The sequence below is a fragment of the Hypomesus nipponensis genome, chromosome 23, assembly GCF_054491055.1.
Source record: "Hypomesus nipponensis isolate SF chromosome 23, ASM5449105v1, whole genome shotgun sequence".
Taxonomy (NCBI): Eukaryota; Metazoa; Chordata; class Actinopteri; order Osmeriformes; family Osmeridae; genus Hypomesus; species Hypomesus nipponensis.
The window spans coordinates 8,853,533-8,876,497 of NC_140383.1; the positions used below are offsets into that span (position 1 = coordinate 8,853,533).

Consider the following 22,965-nt stretch of genomic DNA (forward strand, 5'->3'; position numbering starts at 1 on the left):
ATGACAACATTGATATTCCAATGTAGGTATTATTATATGGGTTGCAAAGATCTGCCTATATTTATTGCATTCGGTAGATAGATCTATCCTTCGTTTAAACAATGACAATTGATGCCAATCATACTTTAATTCATTTGTGAATATTCAATAAAGCTCTTTGTACTGCATTTCTTTTTAAGCTGCACGTAACTTGTCAAATCAGCATATTGTTGAGTGTTCATCACTGGGCAAAATGTATATATATAATTGGGAGGCAGTCACCAAGCAACAAACTTAACACCCTTTTTTGTCAGAATCATTTAACAATAAAACAGTTTGTCCCTCCTCAATTGCGTTTTTCATGTGAGCAGCGTTATGCTTCAAAGGGTTTGATTTTTATGGTGAGAGAGCAGGCAAGCAGCAAAATAAATCATCAACTGGAAGTCTGAATGTTCCAGTTTGATTCATTAAGGTTGTTCAGATGTTAAGTTTTAATCAGTCTGTATGGATTCAGCTTGTACTGTACAGTAATGGCATTATCACTGATTAACAGTAGCAAACGTCTTCATTTTTGTGGAACAACTTGGGGAAGGAAGCAGGCAGCTTGGTGTCACTAAATAATGTAATAAATTGGAGAGCACTTTAGCTCCAGGTTACCTTGCTCTTGCTGTCTTTTTTGTAACCTCCACGAGATGCTGCTTACTAAAGTGGAGTTGATAGGTAATAGGCCATGCAGCTGGTGCGTTGGCAGGGCTATCGCTGGAGTGATCCTTCACTGTTACTGTACATCCCTCACTCTACCCCCAGGATGAATGCTCTTAATCTGGTAACACCCTGCCCCATGACAGCCCCATAGGCCCTGGGACAAGATGAGCCAAACAGAACCTTGACTGGCAGTTCACCTCATCGCATGACAAAAATCCTGTCTACTTAAGCACCTATTACTCTACCCGATTGGCAATCATGACGTGGGGGGAGACTATAAATCCACAACAGGTCTTGAGAAAACTGGAGGTATGTGAAAGAACATGGTGATTAGATGACCTTGAAGAGTATGGTGATGGTGTTGTGGAGGCTACTCGATTATTATTCCTAATGAATTGTTGCAGTGTATTGAATTTTACTGCTACCTACCTATTGGCTGTGTATATAGCCTACTGTATTAGACTTTGGAATTGTGATGGTTTGTTACTGTAGTTGCATCTTAAGAGGCTTGGATGACCTAAACTGCAGAGGAGGTTTTTCACCAAGTGTTAAGCGATTAGCCAGATTATACGAGCATCTCTCGCTTGCCAAATAACAATTACTATTGCCATGATTCAATAACCCATGAGATACCATTCTTCCTCTGTAATGCATTTTGCTGTAATGCCTTCACTTGCATGTGGAGCAAAAGGGCAGAAAAGACCGCACAGCTTTAAGATCGCTCATGAATCATTCATTGTATGCTCGTCAGGGAATGTTGCCAAGGAGCAGAAGGCTATTCCAGCATTGTCTTCTGAAACTTTTTTGCTGGTGTTCCCTTTGATAATTTGTTGACATGCCCCTGCTGTTGTTGAGAGAAAATAAACGTGACCTTGCACTGCAGGGAAGGTCAGGTAGTGTCTAATGAAGGCTCTGTTGTCCTTTCACATTGACTTCTCACGCATGTAGGTTAGAATGCAGAGTCACACCATGTTGCCATGGGAAATGGCAGGCAGTCATTGCTTGCCCGTATTTGTAAATGCATTCCTTGTATCTAGAAATGTACATCATTATTTTATTTCCGCCAAACATTATTTCTAAGTAAACTTGGCTTTGTGGTCATTCTTTTCCTGTTTCCTGGTTCGTTTCTGTGCTGACATTAACAGACCTGTGTGGGCTTGAATCTGGGAGTTGCGTAACATTGGAAGCTCATTCAACAAACATAAATGGACAGTAATGGTACTGTTACATCTTGACACGGTGATCGGAGGTGAGTGGCATTTAGGTCTAAATACCAAATGGCATGTGTCATTCTCAGAGATAAGCTTGTAATAAAGATTCATTAAAGCATGTTGAGATGCGTGCCACTGCATTGCAATTCCTAGCAGATATGAAGATTAGGGCAAAAACACTGCCATGCTGTGGTAATTCCTAATAACCTCCTGTGTTTGGCACATAGCCCTGACTCATCCATTATACATATGACCTGCAGCTGGGCAGAAAGCAGTGTATGCTATACTCCTAAAAGGTATACTGTTGCTTATACTGAGTGTGTGAGTTTGTGTGTGAGTGCGTGCGTGTGCGTGTGTACAATATTTGTGGTTTCCTCCAACTTCCAATGGTCACTTGAGGGTGTATATAGTAGGCCTGTTATGCATGGTAAAAGGACCTGTTTATCAGGTCAACCATTTTAACTGTGAAATAATGACACTTTAGTCATCTTGCTGTCTGCTGTCTGATGCTTGGTCTTCCTTGGCTAAGTTATTTTTTGAAGCGATTTTTTCTCTGCTGTCTCCAAACGCCACTTTTTTCTCCATGAAAACGGGCATGTTTCAAAGGCTCAACGGCTTTAATGAGCCACGGTGTTGTGCCCGTGGTGACAACTGGGAGACAGCAAAGGAGCTTGTGATAATGTGCCCAACCAAGCTTCACTGAACTGGCCTACTGTTATGGTAATGGTTTATATTTTCCCCCTCACCAAAAAATGCCTTCAATTTACATTTTAAATTTGTATTATTCAGTTGGGTATGTTTATGTTCTAAATAATTGTTTGTCGTACAAGACCCACATCATTCAGTCTACATTTACAGCATATGTGTCTGTGAATCTGATATTTTTATCGGGGAGGAGTTGGTCTTGTTTTCCTCAATGGCTTTTTGGTTTCCTTCTTTTTGTTATGATATTTTGTTTGAAATAGTCTTGAGTGCAAAAGCAGCAGTGACAGCAAACATTCTGAGTCAAGGGGAAAAGCTTTGAGAAACTGAAAAGGGGAAATAAATTGACATAAGAGGTCATCCAAATGACTCAAATGTGGCCCTTTGCTTTCAAGGCAGAGCAGCATGAAAGTAGGTGGACATCAATAGGTAGACATGCTGCTCTGAGGTCTAGAGGCCATCTCTTTCATGGGCCCCACCTCCGGGAGAGGAAATGGCCCCTCAGTCACCAACTCTCTGCTTTCAATGGTAATCAATTCAGCTTCAAAGGTAGAGAAACATTCACTGAGACTTGTGCACACCGAGCACGCCTCCTCCACCCCTGAACCCTGGCTGTGTTTATTGATACCTTGCCCTTTTACTAGCTTATTTATCAGGGAGGCTGAATAACCAGATATATCATTATATCTGCTGCGATTTTCATTCTTCAATGTGCAACCACTGAGGAATAAATACAGAGTACAGCATCAGTGCTATAATACTCTTGTCTTTATTCAACTGTCAAGTCCAGTCAACTAAGGAAGAGATGGAGCTGTAGGTGTTGGAGAATAAAGATTGGTCCTTCGATCAGGGACACTTGAGCAGAACATCATAATCCAGTTTTCTGTGGAACTAATCAACAAGCCTTGCTGTGATGTCCCCCCTGAAGCTGAATACACACTTACCTCATCTTCAAACTTAGTCTAAACACAGTTGTTAAGGATGGATTAGTACAATCCATACTAGTTGCGGCTAGATCAATAGTATGTTAGTTCGGCTTTTTACTTTCACAGATTGTTATTAGTTTAGAGGGTGTGACAGTTGTTTTGGATTGTGATAAATTTGTGACAAAGGCAGCAGGGATATCTTGCTATTTTGATGCATGAAAAGGTCTTTCGCAATGTGATCTCCCTTCATGATCAAGAACCTATTTTACACAGATTTTTCAAATGTACTCATAATGTCTGAATATAGAGGCTTAGCCCAACAAGACCTTGAATCAAATTGGAAGATTTCGAATGACGTCATTGGTGGGAGTTGAAGAGGTAAAATAGATGAGATGTTTGACCTTTTCGTTTCCGTCCCAGGGTGGTGAATACGCTGGAGGGCACAGGGGCAGATATCAGTGGTGCGTGGAATTATCACCACCTCCCTTCGCACACTGCAGGCCTGCTCCCCCACTCGCCCTACTCCTGCCACTAATGGCTTACAAATACAGTGGGGGAGACGGAGAGCCAGGGAGTGTGTTCTTGCAAGTGTCTGAGGGTTAAGCTTTGAAACAAATTACTGGTTCTCTTCGGGACAGAGGAGAGGCAGCGGTGGGTCACATTGTGGTGTCAAATCTTTAGCAAAGCATGTGTCATTCGTTTGAATGATGGAGGCTAGTCTTTGACAGCCCTTGGCAGGAAACATGTCAACACGCTGACAGATGCCTGCTACTGAAAGGCTGTGATGACTTTTTAGTTGACCAGCCTTTCGCTCCGGTGGAATAAACGTACAACACCCGAGGAAGCAGTCAGTCAGATAAGAACAAACTTGCTAAGACTACTTTATAATGGCTTGCCAAGAGGTGAAGGGCATTACATCTTTGTTAAAAGAAAGTCTGTCACGCTCACAGTGGCAATACCACAACTGTGTCTGTCTGTAGTTGACAAAAATAAAATGGGTGGAATGGACTCTTCACTCTGCAGACTATCTCCATTGTGTTAAAAAAACAAACAAACATGAATATTTTATGTAAGATTTTTTTTATGTAAGAAGTTTACCCGTTGCAAAGCTGAACTCACAAATGCTTGCGTTGACCCAGGTGTTATAGTTGCAACTTTACTTAATTCCTTCTACAAAACAGTTGTTTGGCCAATAGGAATTGGGCCAAAACATAACTTCACATCTTCTATATAATGACTTTACATATGCATCACATGGCATTCTATGTTCATCCTCAAAGGTAAACCCATCACCGTAGTACAGTACAGTCATTGTGCTGGAATAATGAACCTCCTTACCTCAAAAGTTAACCACACATTTCTAACATACTCATTGCACAAATATCCTTCATGTGTATGTGATGCATCCATCCATCTCATCTTACCATGACGCATCTCCCTCTCTCCACCCTCTGTCCATCCAGAGCCCATCTTGTGTGACATTGGGGAGTTTCACTGCCATGACCAGCTGACCTGTGTCCCCGAGGCCTGGCTCTGTGACGGAGAGCCCGACTGTCCAGATGCCTCAGACGAAACAGCCGACAGCTGTAAGTAACTCATTCACCCATCAAACGGAAACATCAAACCTTCCAAAGCTTTCATTCAGTCACTCACTGTGGTGTGGTAACCTTTGAGCTCAAAGCTGCCTTTGTCTAACAGTACATGCTCTGTGCACAGTTGTATATGGATAGGGATATATACCGCACATATCTGAATACTGCACACAGCTGTTTGAAGACTGATTACATTAAAAAGTGTCGTCGTGTAGATTTATAGTTGTGTAGCTTAGTTTGACCCCGCTTGACAATTTCCACAATACACAACCCACAATCAGTTTCACCTTCACCTACGCACTGCCTCTTTCTCTGAGAAGATGAGCTGGGGCATTGTGCTGAGCTGCTGATGCTATCAAGGCTGATCTTGGCCAAGCCATTCCGTCTCTACTAGATATTCCATTATCATTTAGATTAATCGCATTGGCTTCATTTTATTTACAATGCCTGCAGGTGGAAAGCCTTGCATATTCATCATGGGAGTTTGGCACAACTCATTATCATGGATTATGTATTGATGAAAAGGAGAATTAGATCAGCTTTACCCTGTAAACAGAAGAGCAACGTAAGAAAATTGCTTTGTTTGAATCCTCACTGCTACAACAGGGCTCATATAATCTACACAAATATGCCTCTGTAAGGTGGACATTACCAGTAAAGTCAAGGGAGTATGAAAATACAGTATGGCTATGAAGGGCACTATCATGTCAGACTGTCCTTAAAAAAAAAAAAAATGGACCAGCATTTCAGGTATGTGCTGTAATAGAAGAATATGTCATCCTGGTAAAAAAATTAAGCTAACATATAGATTTCCTGGCAGTAGCTTCTCCATTGTCTAGGATGGCATCTCTCTGCTCAGTTAGAAGGTGTAATCACCCCATCGCAGGGCCAGGAGGGGAGTGCAGCCTTGCATTCCATTACACGGAGACTTGGAGGGCACAGGTTTACCCGCTCAGCCTAGAGCCCCCAGAGACTGGGCCCACGGCGGTTATCACGGAGGCATAGAAATGGACCATTCTTCTGTAATGGCTAAAGAAAAGCCGGTAAAGTGGCAATTCTGGAGTTTCCCCAAGAAAGACATTCTCTGGTTGCTGAAGAGTTAAAACATCGTAATGTTTTGAGAAATAACATCCGGTGGCCAGAGCTGGTTTTCAGTGTTGCTGAGACTAAGCCTGTCTCAAATTACAGCCCACGCCCAGTTTCAGAGCTAATGAATAGACTACTGTATATACTGTATGTATTTTTGATCTGTAAAATAATTTGTAAATCTAATGTTTACATACAGTCTGAAAGTGAAATTCAAACATTTTTGGTTGAAACATGAAACAAGTTGTTCATGTTTGTGTAGCCTCAGTGGACTACTACCGACCGGGTCACTTTAGATGCTGAGAGAGATGGAGTCCCCACTGAACGTTCTGATTGAATAGTCAAGCCCAGAAGATCAGACTATAATGAAAGGGTCAGTAGCTGCCTTCAAACATGACCATGGAGCGTCGCCCAGGCTGTGTTTGATGAGTGTGACTGGGCTTAACCAGATCAGCACTGATGTTGATCCCAGTGTGTCCCCGAGACAGAGGCATAGGGGAAGGAACTCTTCAAAGAGCCTTCCCATCGGGGGCTCCACCCGCTGTGATAAGGGGGACGGCTTCTCCCAGCTCACTCCTCTAAACTGGCCCGGGTTTCTTTTTCCATCAATATCCTGGAGAAAAAAAAAAAAAAAACATTCTCGTAAGAACTGGTAGTGTGGGTCTAGAAATAGTATGATTGCAATGGTTTGCAACATGCTTTGAATATAATCTATTTGGTTAAAATATGATTTCCCTTTACCACTGTTGAATACATCGTAATGTAATTCTCTCTCATGGTTATGTTCTGAAGGCGAGCAACATTTGTAGTTGTTTCTGCCATATTTTCTTTTAGAACATTTAAACCTTCTCAAAATTCATTCCCATTCTGGCAGTTTCGATGCCCTACAAGTTGTGCTGAAGCTCATGGGGCTGTGGGGTATTTTATCTGGCATGTCCCATATTGAAATAAATGTATTGTAAATGTGCCCGTGCCCTGAGAGAACTGGCACCAGTAGGACAGAGCTTTAGAGGGGAATGTAGCAAGCCCCTTGTTGTTAGTTGAAGGACAGGTTCTTTTGCATCATGTCATGTTTGCTTTGCTGGCTCTCCTGGGTGCCAAGACCACCAAACCCTCTGTAGACGCATTGGATGAAAATCCAAAATGTACTGTATGCCAATCACCTCATTAGTGTGTGCTCATGCAAGGACGACAAGCATCCTTGTCGCAGTCTCTTTCCTGAACGTAACGAGCGTTTTAATTGTGCGTACACGTGTCCTTGTAGAAGAGCCCGACAGGGCGTTTCTCGCCTTCTGCCTAATCTAGAAACAAAGGGAGGAGGGACGCGTCTGAAGCATTAGAATGGGTACAGGTCGTCTTCCCACAGCGCTCTCTCTTTTCATGATTTCGGATGTGATCGGAGTATCTCTGCCATGAACGCGGAGGTAATTGGAGCTCATGTTTATTTCCTCGAGCCTACATCAGAAGCCTCGATGTGATTGAGATCAAACACAGCACCGAGTCATTTAGGCTTCGTTATCGCTGGGGTTCACTTCACAATGCCGTCAATGTCTCCAACCTGCTATGTGCGTCCTGTTCACCTACGCTATTATAATCGAATATTTTCGCAGCCCGAGGGGAGGGTTGCATTTTGAGGCAGGGGGCTTTGGAAATAAGCCTTTTCATTTAGTGCCACTCTATCCCAGTTGGAGCAGGGCGCACACATCCACCATAACTGGTGCCATCTGCTTATGGGGAAGAGTGTAATATACACTGCTAAGTGTCTGTGTGTGCATGTGTAGTGCGTGGGTGTGTGCAAGAGTATGTGTTTGTCTGTTTGTGTGTACTTCATATGCTTTGGTGTGATTTGCTCATAGGGGAAGCCTGCTGTTCAGTGTCTTTTACGGGGGTGTATCTATGACTCAACAAACGCCAAACTTAAACAAAACAAGCTGTCTTTCTCAATAGAATATTTTGAGAATCTGGTTGATGAAAATAAGTCAACTGACAATTCTGCCCTTGACATTTTGCTAAAGAATATTTTTCTCATGTGCATGGCAAAGATATATTTTAGCAGTTCAACACTGCCCTATTTTGCGCGTTGATTTACAATGCACAAAAGTAGTCGTTTGGAAATAAACTTGCAGTCGTGCTCATATTCCGATGCTTCATACGCAGCAGACATGCTCTAGGGACGTTTGTCACGTCCTTCACAACCTCTGTTGCAGGAGTTACTGTTAATACCTTTAATGCTCAACATGTGCATTGTAAAGGACAAAACCTCTGGCATGTTACCTGAAACCTCCCAAAGAAAGAGCATATTTTACAACCTGACAGGCTGGCTGTCATGAAACCACCGAGCAACATCAAAGTACTAAAGTCTACGTTAGCCCCCTGCCGCTCTACTGGAGAAGTGAGTGTCAGAGGGAACTGTGTGTGCTGTGAGTCAGAAAAAGACATTACTGACACTTAGCGTCAATGCTTCACTTGTCTTAAATAAAGTTGTATGACAGCAATGGCATTCTGTTGTGTTCAGTGTAGTGCTGCAGTCCAGGATAATATGGCCATTTTGTTGTACTGTGAGCCGTTTTGAATTTGATGTATGAAAAAGCTTAGTCTATGTTTGCCTACAGAAGTGAAAACTTTATTTCTGCAACATATTGGTGTTATTGAATTATTCATGTTATTTACAATGATCAAGTTATGCACATGCTTGTCATGAGTCATGACTGCTCATTGACCTGGCTTAGACATGTTTTGCATTTCCCTGATGTGCAGTGCTAATGCATTTGCCTCAAATTAATGGTCTTGACTCAAACAACTAATAACTGAATTCCCATGCTGTAATTGTATGTGTGTAAATAATGAATTATACTGACTGAGTAGCTGTTTTAACTATTTAAAAACAGTCGTTGTTTAACATTTTTCAATTCTGTATTTGTTTTGAGTCATGCTATTTCATCACATGGTAATTAGAGTCTACGCAATACTTATGAGTCGTAATATTCTACATTAGAAACCAGTGCAATTTTGCAATGTTGAACGAAATAGAATACAGAGAGGACATATCTGGAAGAAAAGGCTTGCAGCTAATCTAGTTGACATTTGAAGATACATTCACAAGGAGAGACATCAATATGAATGCCAGTGCCTCTCAAAGAGAATACAGACTGACTAGTTTTGAAGCAAAGCCAATATAAACCTTTCCGATATTTGTTCAGATGAAGGAAAAAAAATGCTAAATCAATCGGCCTACCAAACTGTCAGGACGAAGACCTTTCACAAATTCATATTTTTTGATTATTTATAATTTGACTAGAAACAAATCTCAAAGAGAGTTTCCTGTCCAGTAGTTAATGAATGGGGCATTCTCACGGTCTATAATATAACTACCTCTATGTGACTTCATATTTAGTCACTAAACATGTTTGTGGGTTAGTAATATGTATAGTATTCTGTTTCCGCAAAGGCTGAACAGTAAATCATCTTTGGATGAAAGATTCTGAAAAATAGGATAAAGTATATTTTATCAATCTGGTCTCGACACTTTTATGATTTCATTGTAAATGTAGCCATGTGTTTGGTGCTGTACTACGTGGGTTAGATATTATGGGCACAGTAGATCCAACAGGCAGAGGCAGCAAATGAAACTGCAGTGGGAAGTGCAGCTGCAAGGTGGGCGACTGCAGAACCATGAAATGGAACCTCAACTCTTATATGTCATCGGAACAATTTGCCTCTCTGTCCAAGGTCAGACAAATACAGGGGAGAGTCTCATTCAAGCTGAATACAACATTTCAAATGTCATGAACCTGGAGGTCATACAGCAAAAAGGTTCTCTCGGAAGAGTGTTCTTCTTGAGGTTGTTAAGGCCATTGTGGTCAGTCGTTATGTTCATACTCCCATACATTTACTTTATATCATTATTACTTACTGGGGTAACATAATTCTCAGCTTTCAACTCTGATTCCAGTACGTCAGCAACCCTGTTCATGAAGTATGAAAAAGTAATACGTAGTTAATAAATTAAAGCCTCTTTATGATAATGCCTTGCAATTGTAATTAGGAATAAATCCCTCACACTGATAAATGTCATCAATACATCCTTCATTGGAAAACATTCCCACAGACATTATGGGGAAAGGGGTTAATCCACGAATTGGGATTAATCCAGTCACGCTGTATGAACAGGACAGTGAAGCAAAACATTTTCACAGTCATAGATTCTCAATAATTTTCTACCAAGAATTCCTTGTTTCTCACATACCGGTGGTATGGCTCTGATGAAAGCGATAATCATAATGAACATAGCCACTGAAATTCCAGCCAGAAGGCTTTTATTGCATATTAAATAGAGAGGGATTAGTCAGTCCCAGCTAATTTTTCTTCATTCACTTCTCCAAGGACGGTAAATATCATGCGTTTTAATTTACAAAGACTGTGGAAAAGGATTGTAGATGAATGATTTGTTTTGGCTGTGGCTATGACAGCATATATTTTTTATGTTAATAAAAAGGACAAAAAAGCTTTCATTATGTTCCCTTAAATTGTGTGGCGTTGATTGTGTGGAGCTCATGGGGGTGAGCACAATTGTCCAGGGGAAAGCATCTGATTACCTGAGTTCCCTCTACTGTGGCCTTATCAACCAAACGCCCCTGTAATTGAGAATGAGATTTGCATATTTTCTTACCGGCGACATAAAGTTTGAATATCCTCAATCGAAACAAAGAAAGCTATTGAACCACCTCATACCTGCGTGATCCCCTCCTATCCTGTTTCCTACTTTTCATTTAAAGTTATAATCCACAGTCAGACTGTGCCAAGAAGTCCCACTCTGTTTACATATTTTGATCTCAAGAAGCACAAGAGCCCTTGAACAGGAAGCATGTGAGCTGTGCTTGCCAGCAACATTTCCCCATCGATATTTGCAAGCAAGGATTAGTGTTGCGGTTCAAATTGTCATACTTAATTATAATATACTGTATATATATAGATGCAAACATCTTTAATGTACACTGTTCAGTAAATGGAAAGCCGATACCCTATAGATCAACTTGTTGTGATACATATTGGTTTAAAAGGAGCAGGGTTAACTCATCTATATACATAATTTATTTATAAAGCAAATGCTCTTTCACTTGGGTCTACAATAAATGGGGCTCTACTGTAAATATCAGCAATATAATGGCCTCTATACTCCACCGCCCTTACAGTTACCTTCAAGATGTCTATTACAGTTAAACAAACCCTTAACTTACAGTTGTATATTTTGCATCCTGTTACTGTTGGATGTTTTAAATTTCTGTTGTGTATCTGTGCCTTGTATTGTACTTCAGCCGAATATGGTTGGTAGTTTGGTGTCGAACTGAGAGGAATGCAGAGATGGCATCTGTGTGAAAATCACTGAATATTCATGACCACCTTCTCGTTTCATTGCCTTGAATCAGTGCATGCAGTGAGAGAACTGGACATTTTTAGGATGTTTCTAGTTGACAGAGACCAACATTAACACAATCAAGTCACTATACCATTCTCTAAACACAAATGCTAATTATTCAAGGACTTAGTATTGACTATGTATAATTTACATATATATATATATATATATATATATATATATATATATATATATATATATATATATATATATATATATACAGATAGATGATTCTTTATTGTCTTTCTCCAAGGAAAGTTGTTGTCACAGCTGTTGAAGCCACTTAATGTGTGCTCAACTAATTGCTCATTGTATCATCTGTACTGTATGCGTTTGGGTCTGCTCCAATCTGATATCAGGGCAAATATAAAGCCTAATTGGTGAACAATGATTACAGATCTCAGATAAGCTGTGTGTAAAGGGCCTTGCTCGTGTGAAATATGAACTTTTAGAGTAAAGTTCAAAACACTGAATTTTCCTAAAGGTACCATAGTCTTGGGCTGGGAGAACAGCTCCAAGAAATAAGCTGCAAGACAAACATAAATAGAGCTCATTCATCCAAATACATGCAAATAATTATTATTATCTCTGAGCAGGCACTTTTTTGCTGGTCCACAAATATTCTCTTTAAACCTGTGCGGAACTGAGGTACTTTTTGAAATGGCCCTCCTACCATGTGACATCATCTTTCCTCAAAGGTTGTAAATGAAACAGTGAATAGGGCAGGATGGTGCAAGTATTTCTGGGTTGGGGATTTGCCCATTAGAAATCCAGGGATTTTGAAGAGATCCTGTCTCGTGGACCATAAATCTCCTGTTAAGTGGCTGTGTTGCAGTTATGGTAATTGATATCAATGTAGTTAAGGTCCAGTGTGACACATTTACAATGCTCGCACACCAGTCAGATGTATTTTATGTGCTCTCGTGGCAGCCACGCGGATGAGGGTCACCTATGTGCCTCATGAATCCTTGAGCAGCTGCTCTCTGCTGTTTTTGTGGATAGGGAGGACTGTGGCGACTGTGCGATAGGTTTCACTGGCTTTCAGAAGCCGAGAGATGCACTTAACAGCTGTTGTGTGTAAAGAACAATGTTGTCGATTGTAAACATACGTGCATGTGTAAACGCTCCTGCCTCTGTTGTATTTTTCTCTGATGTGTTTCTGTGAGGATCAGCACTTTGTGAGGAGCGTGGACAGTGCAGTATGCATATTGTGGATTTACATTATTAAAAATGACAATGAAAAATGTTTTTTTGCATTCCCATTAATTTGCCAGTGATAAAGCCCTTTGTCCTCTAGATGTTTTCAGTCATTGCCAAATTGTGAAGTACTAGTGGCATCATTTTTTGAGCTCCCTAGTACTTTGTAATTGTACTGTATGCGTCGTAAACTGTTTTGGAAGTGTGCCTGCAGCATACAAGATGCAAAAGTGCTGCTGGAACATTTTCTGGTGTTTTCCACTGTCTGTGTGCAGTCTAACGTTACATACATTGATTATGAATTTACTAACAATGACTCCTTTGTCTTTTTCAGGTGTGGGGGAGGTGGTGGTCAGATGTCCCCTTAATCACATACAGTGCATTGGGACAAGAAAATGCATTCACTTTAACAAGCTGTGCAACGGAGCTGTTGACTGTGAGGATGGTGACGATGAGGGGGTTCATTGTCGAGGTAAGAGGCCGTTTGAGTGATTGTTCATGTCGAAGCTGGGAGCTTGTGGATACACTTGATGGGCAGCGCTGACACAGGTGACCTGCGGTAAAACTTTGGTTTGGAATCCAATCGAATCTGTCACAAATCTGTCCTTGAGGTGATTCTGTCATACCACCATCATATTCAGCACAGTCACTCTCACCAACATTAACAGGGATAGTTATTTAAGACCTGAAACTCAGATGCTTCTCTGATTGCCGCTAGGTAAGTGTTTTACAAAAGCTCATAATTCTTGTTCCCTCAACCACTCTAGCTTCCATCCTGGCTGCGGTCTTTGCTCAGTCTGCCAGGGGAATGATGGATAGCTCTCTGCCACTTCAGTGGAGACAACGTCTCAAGTTGGGTTTCTCAGGTAGAAAGCTGTCACAAAGCAGAACCTTACCACCAAAGATGACGTGTCTGTGCACTGTCAAATATCCTGCTCAAACACTACCCAGGTCTCCTGACTGAACTATACCAAAGCGGTTTATTTGGATGTGTCTTGGTTTGTGTTGCAAACATTACTGTACATCCATTGTGGCTGTGCAGGGCTTTGGTTGTCCTGTGTGTGCGTGTGTTTCTGTCTGTATGTGTAACGGTCTGTTCTGAATGTCGTTCTCTGTGTGTTTCCTCTGTGGTCAAGCTCTTTGCCAAGGTTACATCATATCAGCCATCTTGTCAGAGAGCAGGTGAGTGGCGCAGTAGGACAGTAGCACCAGGTGTTGTGTTGTACACAGGTTTGTTTTGCTTCAAAACACGCTAAGCCCTAGCATCAAGCTGGTGTCGACACCTGGCTCCTGTGATATGACAATGGCCACCCAGTGGGCAACGTTGAGTTGGTGCATTGAAGTGCCAGTCTGACTAATGCTATGACCTTTGGTCACCTGGAGTACAGTGGGGTCATGCTGGGCTTTGTCAGTGGTTCAGTACAAGGTACAGAAACGTGTCCATGGATTCAATGAATTGTTGAAAATAGCCCAAGCGCTTACATTTGGGATACCACTGAAAATGTCGGTTCCAATGTTACGCTACTTTAGAGGAATGGTCACACTGATGAATTGGCTCACGTCAGGGAGAAATGAGAACCAAATTAATATTGATCTAAACGTGGGTTTTATGTGTACATTGTAATAGTGTTAAGCATAAGTGGGTTTGTGTGAGTTTTGTGTGAATGTTTTTTTTTCTCAGTCCATCCCCCACAACGTGATTTCATATAGTATTGGCTGAGCCAGCTATTATCCGTTTTTATTGGTTCCAAATATGAAACTGTAGGCTGATGTACTATCAATGACTAATACTACAGTGCCTTGCACACAGTTGCTTGTGCGTTGTGCACACAGTAAGGTCCTGGGTTCAGTCCTCACTCTCACTATACTGTGCTCAGGTGTGGTATCTTCCAGGCCTTTCTGTATGGTGTTTGCATGCTCTCCTTGTGCTTACATGGGTTTCCTCCACAAAGAACCCCAAAATAAAAACATTCAGAACAGAACACCTTTCTACCCATGTCTCTAGCCAGTAATGAACTGTACAGAAAGGGTGTCTTCCTCAAAGACATCCTGTAAAGTGGCATTGTAGGGAATATGCAGGAGTGCTGCATTTTGTTTTGGGCGAGGTTGCTCTCTTTTAGCTTGACCAATGGTGAACTTCTGCTCAGTTCGCATTGGGACACATGCTGTTCAACTGCTCATAGAGAGCTGACTCTTTGGGAATTAAGGTCACAAGAAGTTAGAGGAAACCAGCTGGGGCTCACAGAAAACTTTTTATCCTGTGCACCTCTTATGAATATACATACTTATGTCTCCAGAGGACACCCACCAAAGGGTCCATATGGGAAACCACTGAATCCCAGACCCTCACCTTCAGAAAGTTGTTTATGTAAAATCACATGCTCATGGCAGCCTCTCATTGAAACATGATGAACATTTTCCACCAAGCCACCTGGCTCTGTTTACACAGTGCATTTTCTAAACCAACGCAGATTTTTAGGGTCCAAATTAAAGCTAACTGTGCCGGTTTGTGGTATGATACTAACAGGTGTGGTCAAAGGAAAAACAAACCTGTAAATGAGGTATACGTTTATACACACACATTGCGATATTCAAACTGCCTGTGCACATTGTGATTTATTAAGTAATTTAGTTTTGTTGACATTTAAACACCTCATGGGCATTACACAGTTTTTTCCCCATCCTAATCATGTTCTACTAAAACCATTAAACTCTCTATTAAGGGTTATATTTAGGAAATTACCTTTCAATTTCTTAAATGTCTCATTTATTGGTGATTTACTGAATACTGCATTCACAAAGCCTGAATTAGACTTAGAAATCATTGAAAGTATTTAATATTGACTAAACCAGATGTACAAAACCAATTCAATTGAATTCAAATAGTTTTCTGAAGAACATGCCATGACAGTGATGATAAGTAAGTAAGTAGTAAGTAAGACTGGCACCTGGCAAATCATACAGTCATACTAGTTGTACTAACATGCACTTCTCTCTTTGAAAAATATCAATATCTGTGGGTTGTTAAGGGGTACAGTAGATATGTTTAAATAAAACAAGTAAGGAAATCCCTTTGTTACAGATGTCATGGGACATCCAAACATCCATTGAGGTGCACAGTTCATTGTTTTGACAGACTCTACCCCATGTAAAGTTTAGAAGAACACAATGGACCGCTACAGTGAATAGGTTAACTGTGCTTTTATCCTAAAATGAGCACTGAGCAAATTCTCATGTCAAACCGTGACCTGCCAAAAGCTTGTTTATTTGCCATCCCCCTTTTTTTTCTCACAATATTTAAAGGTTTTACATTGTAGTTGTCTTTTAACACTTCCACACACTTTATATTGGAAGTGGTAATCCTGATTTTACAACCACATCCAATAGTAATTTCACAGTATATTTCCAATGCATCATGGACATTTCATTGTTTGAATAAACAGCTAATGAGTGTTCTCAGGTAAACTGTCCGTAACATAAATTAATTGCATGGCCTTTTTCAATTTTGGAAAATAAACTTTGTCAATGGATAAAGCTGCCAGCATAGTTATGGAAAACAATGTCACACATGTGTCTCTCCTCCTCTCCATGCCTCTCAACAGCATTCAATTATCTCACTTGATTAACTTTTCATTACCAACAATTCCAGCAAACAAACAGACGAAATTCTCCAGGGTGAAGTAGACTGTGATAAGAAATGCCCCTTTTCCAAAAAATGAGTTACTATAAATGTTATGCCATCCAGCCTTGTAGATACATGTATTAGCATATTTATTGAGTTTGAAGCCTTCCAATGAATGGAATACAGTGAGAAGTTCTTATTCCTCAACTCTAGGTCTCATACATTGTAGTCCTCCTGTGGACTAGTGAAAGCTACTTTATATTCACATTCAGATTGGTGGGACTTCAAAAGCTATTTTGGTTGTCCTTAGGTGTTCTACTGTAAATGTGTCTTAAAGGGTATGCTGCAGTATGCACTGAAATGTCATTTATAATAGATAAGCATAACCACGAAAGTTGATTGTACAATACTTCAAGTGCATCCCCTTGTTAAATTGCTGATGACTGAACCAATTCATTCATAATTTGACAGGTTTGGCCATCTCAGTTTTATCCACAACTCCTTGTATCCTTGTATTTTGGATGTTACCAGTTGGTTTGACTGTCAGGCCCAAACACAAAGACAGACTCCAGGAGTAAGAACAGACACTTTGAATCAATATTTTATGCTTTTGACTTTGTTTATTCAAAGTCTGGTGGGGTATTGTCACTCATATGATTGTAGTCCCTAACGTAAGGAAACAATCTGGTGCCATCCAATCCTATTACTGGGGATTTTCCTTCTCAGGAGTGTGGTGAATTAAAATTTCATTGTGTGCTGGAAGATTCAGACACTTATGATATTTCTGCAGATATTATATTATAAGTGCATGTCAGCTACTTGGCAGTGTACCAAATTCTCAATTCCAGCAAAATATTGTACTAGGATTTAACAACATTTACTGTCATATTGCAGCCCAGTTTTCAGCTTTGGGATTATATTTCAGAAAAATCACTTGTAAACATTCATGTATCGTTCAATTTCCTATTCATTCAACACTGTCTGGACAGTTGTGTCAGATCAAAGCTGACATACTTAACAGGACTATAACTTCTTAAATCCCTTCAATAACGTAAGGTATTCATGCGACAGTATAGACAATTGTATGTGTTATCTTATTCTATCAAAATGAGAAACCATTTCCTTCAAACTTCTAGGGAGTTTGAATGACTAAGCCTTAGAGATGAGAATACTACGAGTGTTCTAATTTCATTTTTTCGGACTGGCCCTTGTTAAAACTACCTCCAAGGGGATCCACAGAGGACAGAAGACCATGGAATGGGTGTAACTCTTACTTTGGAATGAGGAAAGCTGTGCTTAAAATACGGCCATCCCTCCTCTGTTGGGTCAGCATTTTGTTTCAGTCTCACATTAATTAGAGGCCTTGAGAGCAAACATAGAGGTTGGATAGAGACTGGCCTTCCTGAGACAAAGGCCATGCAGACCCCAGAAGGGAAGCCATAATGAGGCCAGATGGGGGGGAAGTTCACTGTTAGCCTGGGTAAGCCTTCTCTTGCGAACCATGTTTGTGTTGGCAGAAGAGAGGTGCTGCCATCACTATGCAGGCCATGCCATCTGCCTAGCCCCCTGTGAGAGAGCTACTCGTGCTTTGTTAGACTGTTCTTGGATGGATGGATGTCTACATTTCTCCCTAGATAGACACAGTATGATCATGAATCTCATGTGCAAATTCAAACACTGCAAACTATGTCGTGGCATATTAATTATTCATCACCCAACCAGTCTCATTAGATCGAAAATGATGAATTGCCCACAATAACAATAGTGTAATCAGTGGAATCATGACATTTGCATCTAAATTACCTTTTTGTACAGTGCTGTATAGGATGTCTCCACAGTATGTATTCTGTGAAGGACATACAGTAAAGACAAAGGTTTCTTTTCAGCTTCCTCCATCTTTTCCACCATCACCTGTAGAGCCTGGCCTAGTTGTGCCACTGTAAGTCTTAAATCCTCAACACTATTGTCTGGTCTTGTATATTCATGACCTTGAAAAGTATGGGTTTTGAAAATAGAACTAAAAAAGTATTTGAACGTTTACATTTTGTAACATTATATTATTATTATTATTATTAAAATGCATTGAGATAAAAACATTAAATATATTGAGTGTTTCACAACAATAAAACGAACAGGTAGTATGCCATGGTATCAAATTAAAATGCAGTAAAAAAAAAAAAAAAAAATGAATACAAAATAAAATGCATTTCCAAAATAATACAAAAATACAGTTAGGCATAAAATCAAGTAAAAAGCGAAACATTTAAACGAGTGCTGCAGTTCAAAACGTTGAATCAAAATGCTAATCACAGGAAGTAATAGCAAATTTAAGGTTTGTGAGTTGCTGATGTTGTACGTCAGTAGCATGGAGGAAGAGACTGGGCCATCCCCCCACCTCCCCCGGCCTTGGTGTAGATATGCAGATTAGGATAAGGTATCTTCAGGCCCAGTGTCTAGTCACACAGCACGCGCTCCTACGGAGGAGGAGGGCAGCTTGCCAGTTACTGCTGCATAAACAGCCTGAGCATCGCTGGGAATAGATGGAAGGATGAGGCGAGGAAAGGCTTTTGAAGAGATGCACTGACTGGCCTGTACTGGAGTCATTTCATATTATGGGGAAATAGCATCTGAAAAAACATGCAGTTTGACTGCACATCTTTAATTTAGTCTTACAGTAATTGGTGGTAAAACATGACTCATTCAAATCTATGTATAACAAATTGGTGACATTGGCTGTATGTGAGTAAGCCATGCTCATTGATACATTGAGGGATGGTTGCATTTGGAATGTTATCAGAATAAACAAGGATGAAGTTCTGAATTCTTATTTTATACCCTTTTTGGGTATAATAAGAAGACATTTTGAGATTTTAATTGGATTGCATTTGTGGTTGCTTGTGTTGGTTTTTACAAAACTATTTGTGCATAATATGTATACACAGTAAACTAAAATGAGCCTTTATCACCATCAGTTCATATACAGTTCTGGAATCCAAGAAACTACATAGACAGTTTTTATATTATACCTGTCAAGTCTCAAACCAACCACTTCATCTTCACATGTCAGCAAGTGAAAAGACCATAGACACATAATGAAAAATGGACTTCTGACGACTCTATAAATCTGTTAAATCTGTAAGCTCTTAAAATGTCAAACTTCTTTGCGTTGAGAAGCATTTTAATTCCAGAAAACAAGGCGCAAAAAAACTATTCTCCTTTCTCCAGTGTCTCTTTTTAGATTGCTGTGTCTGAGGCTTTGATTGTGTCTCAGCCCACTGTTTGATGGGTAAGTATATGTTGTCATGAACTGCCTGGGTCTTCTGGAACATTCACAAATGGTTTTAAATGCCTCGGCTGGAGCTCTGTTGTTGCGGAAAAGGGAAAACAAGTATAATCAATAGCAGCCTTCAACCATTGGGCTGCCATTTGACAGTAATTAATGCTCGGCAGTGGCATATCTATCTTTGAGCAATTAAAACTTTGTCTCTATTTTGAAGCTCATTCTTTTAAAACTGTCAGTTACTCCACTGAACATTTATCAAGTCTTAAATTGCCGGCCTTTGTCTTTCATTCTTTACAAAGACTGGTGTTACAAGACAAGATGAGAACAAATGAGTACGCGCTCAGCGGATGAGTGACTGGCCATCTCTCAGTCACTTCATGTGCCATGTAGTGTTTCAAGAGCACACGACTCATGTCTCCTTTGTTGAGCCTTCCACCAACTCATTAATAACTTAACAAACATATGCAATATATGTGCCACTTTATACAGGAAAAGTGACAGGGAGTTAATGACAATTTGGGCGGAATTTGGGTAGACAGGAAATATGAATGATCACCTCCCTACTGTACTGTATTCATCAACCGACTCTCCGTTGCCGATGTAATGCACTGTATTATTTTCTTGATTCTCAAGGTTGTGCCTTTGTGGAGCTAAGGAAAGTAATCTTGTTGTGGTAGAGGTGATGCACAGTTGAGTGTTCTGTCATTTTCTCGAAATACTGTAGGTTGTAGTGTGACATGTGTAATTAAATAGTATTTTATTTCTGTGTTGTAATTACCCCAAATGTGTCTCTTTGTATGGCCAATTTACTCACGACACTGTAATTTTTGTGATCCATACTACATGTTGAATATTCCATCTTACTTCCTCTTATTTCCCTTTCTATCATTTCCCTTTATTTCTAAGAGGTTGCAGAAGTTCTAAGGGCTGAACATTCAAATTTCATCAGGTTCAAAGTGTTTGAAGCTAACAGTTACATGAGAAGCTTTTTTATTTCCCGTTTCATTTTCACGTGGCGTTTCCCAGATACAGTTGCACAACACCTATTGATCCCTGCCTGAAGCTTGCGACTGTCAGCCGGCAATGCCAAATGCCTTCAGTGATGGAGGAAAAAAGGGCTTTGAGGAGAAGAAAATCAAAAAGCAATTTACATCTGTTCCCCCCCTCTTCTCCTCTCCCCCCTCTCCTCCTTTCCCTCTCCCCTTCTCCTTCCCTCCACCCTCTCCCCCCCTCTCCCCCCTCTCCTCAGAGCTATTGTCAGCCTGCCACGAGCTGCGGTGCCGTTACGGCTGCGTCATGACGAGGAACGGCACCTTCTGTTTCTGCGCCGACGGCTTTGAGGTCGGCGAGGACGGGACGAGCTGCCACGGTAGGCATTGTTAACACTACCGAGCCCACCGGGTCTGGAGCCTCTGCCGCGTTTTTCCTTCACCCTCAGCCTGACAGACAGACTTCTCTGAAGTACAGGGAGGCAGGCAGTCACAAACATCTGTCATTAGGGCTTGGTCCTGTCCCCTTTACACCCCACAGCTCCGCCTGACCGGCTGGACAAATGACACCTTCACCTTTCTGAGGCCAAAGGTGACTCCGGTGGGGTGTTGTGACTCAAACTGGACAAAGTACAAAAATACTGTAAATTAAATTAAGTGAGGACAGCACAGTAGACAACATACTGTAGTCCTGTGGTCGTTTTAATCCACGGGGTCTGTGGTGTCGCTTGAAGGAGATCTGAAATGACTCTTTTCACCCTAGCATCCTGTGATTCCGGTGGAGACTCCTTGGTTTTAGAATAATGATATCTATGTTGGTACAGTGAGGCCACATTAAGTATACTTTATGTATTTGGGTCATGTTTGAGCACACCTAATTTGTTACAAATGACTCTCTCCCTAGATCATGATGAATGTGCAGTGTATGGGGCTTGTAGCCAAACCTGTATGAACACCTATGGGTCATACAAATGCAGCTGTACAGAGGGATACACTCTGCAGGCTGACAGAAAGTCCTGCAAAGCCAAACTAGGTAAGACAACATTGCATCCCAAACAACATCATCTGCATAATACAGTGCCTATATGCTTCATTTCTATTAATAACCCACATAGGGTTTGGTGGTTCTAGTTCATCTTCACCTTGGTTGGTTTTCAGCTCTGGTGGAGAAAGATTAATGTGGTTCAGTAGTGACCACATCTATCAGCCACATGGGAACGGCAGACATGGTCAGGATAGAATAATGACGAAATTAATGAGCACAGGGATCAAACTGGGAACAGTCTTGAGTATTTTGTAGTGAGACAATAACCAACATCGCCTTGATTTATGTTGCTCTCATGTGTTGGCAGTATATCAATGCTGTGGGGAGAAAATAATGTATATTACTCACTGTTTGTTTTCCAAAGTAATTTTATCCTCCCAATCATATTTGCACATTTCTGTAATTCTATTTTAGATGAAGTCATTTGAAATGAAATTACTCAATCCCAGTCCCCTATCATGAAGTTTGAGTTTTAGAAACTGTATGGGACATATGGGTTGAAAACAGCCTTGGGCACAGCACACCTAACTGGGGAGAGGAGCTCTGTTGCTGCTTTTAATCAATGTGACTGGTGTCCTACTAGGAATAAACTGAATATGATTACCCATAAACTTAACTGAACCCAATGCTCACATTCATTAATATTAATTTAGCAGAGAAGGATTGCAGTGCAGGGATAACTATGGGGTTACCATTAGTTGTAAAAGCTCATGAATATAAATGTCTAGGTATACTCTCTGAGGCCAGGAGACGGGGACCAGTAGGGTAAGAAAAACACATTAAAGAGTTCATGTTAAATTCAGGTTTCAACATCTATGCCACAAATTGTCAGTTTTGTTCAAATTTAAATTCCATCTTTTGTTAGATTATGCTGAAGATAATATGCAGGGACTGAATTTGCATGTATCAACATTATGTTGTGTCCTTATTTGCAAGCAACTTCCCAGGCGATACAACTATTATTTTGAGTCTAGGAGGTGCTGATTATGGGCCTACATCACCTGACATATTTGTCTGATTGTCAGAGGAGCCAATCCAATCCATTTTCTTCAGTCCGTGAGGCTGAAGAAAACTATCTCTATGCCACTGTAGTATTGGGTAAAGAGTAATGTTTGGTATCCTAAAGGTTGATTCAGAGAGATGGTGTTAAAGAGAAGTGTGTTTGAGAGTGGACAAACTGATTTATTGCCCATATTAGAGGAGCGGCCCCTG

General features: G+C 40.7%; 1 protein-coding gene across 1 annotated transcript in view; it reads left to right on the forward strand.

Moving 5' to 3' along the window:
• The first annotated feature begins 1,899 nt into the window (after positions 1 to 1,899).
• The window catches only part of lrp1bb (low density lipoprotein receptor-related protein 1Bb), a 112,356-nt gene continuing 91,290 nt past the window's right edge, over positions 1,900 to 22,965 (forward strand). Inside the window, exons 1-5 of the mRNA XM_084688483.1 lie at positions 1,900 to 1,933; positions 4,987 to 5,109; positions 13,149 to 13,286; positions 20,969 to 21,088; positions 21,613 to 21,741. Coding sequence (XP_084544609.1) covers positions 1,900 to 1,933; positions 4,987 to 5,109; positions 13,149 to 13,286; positions 20,969 to 21,088; positions 21,613 to 21,741 — 544 coding nt within the window. The remainder of the gene's footprint in view (positions 1,934 to 4,986; positions 5,110 to 13,148; positions 13,287 to 20,968; positions 21,089 to 21,612; positions 21,742 to 22,965) is intronic.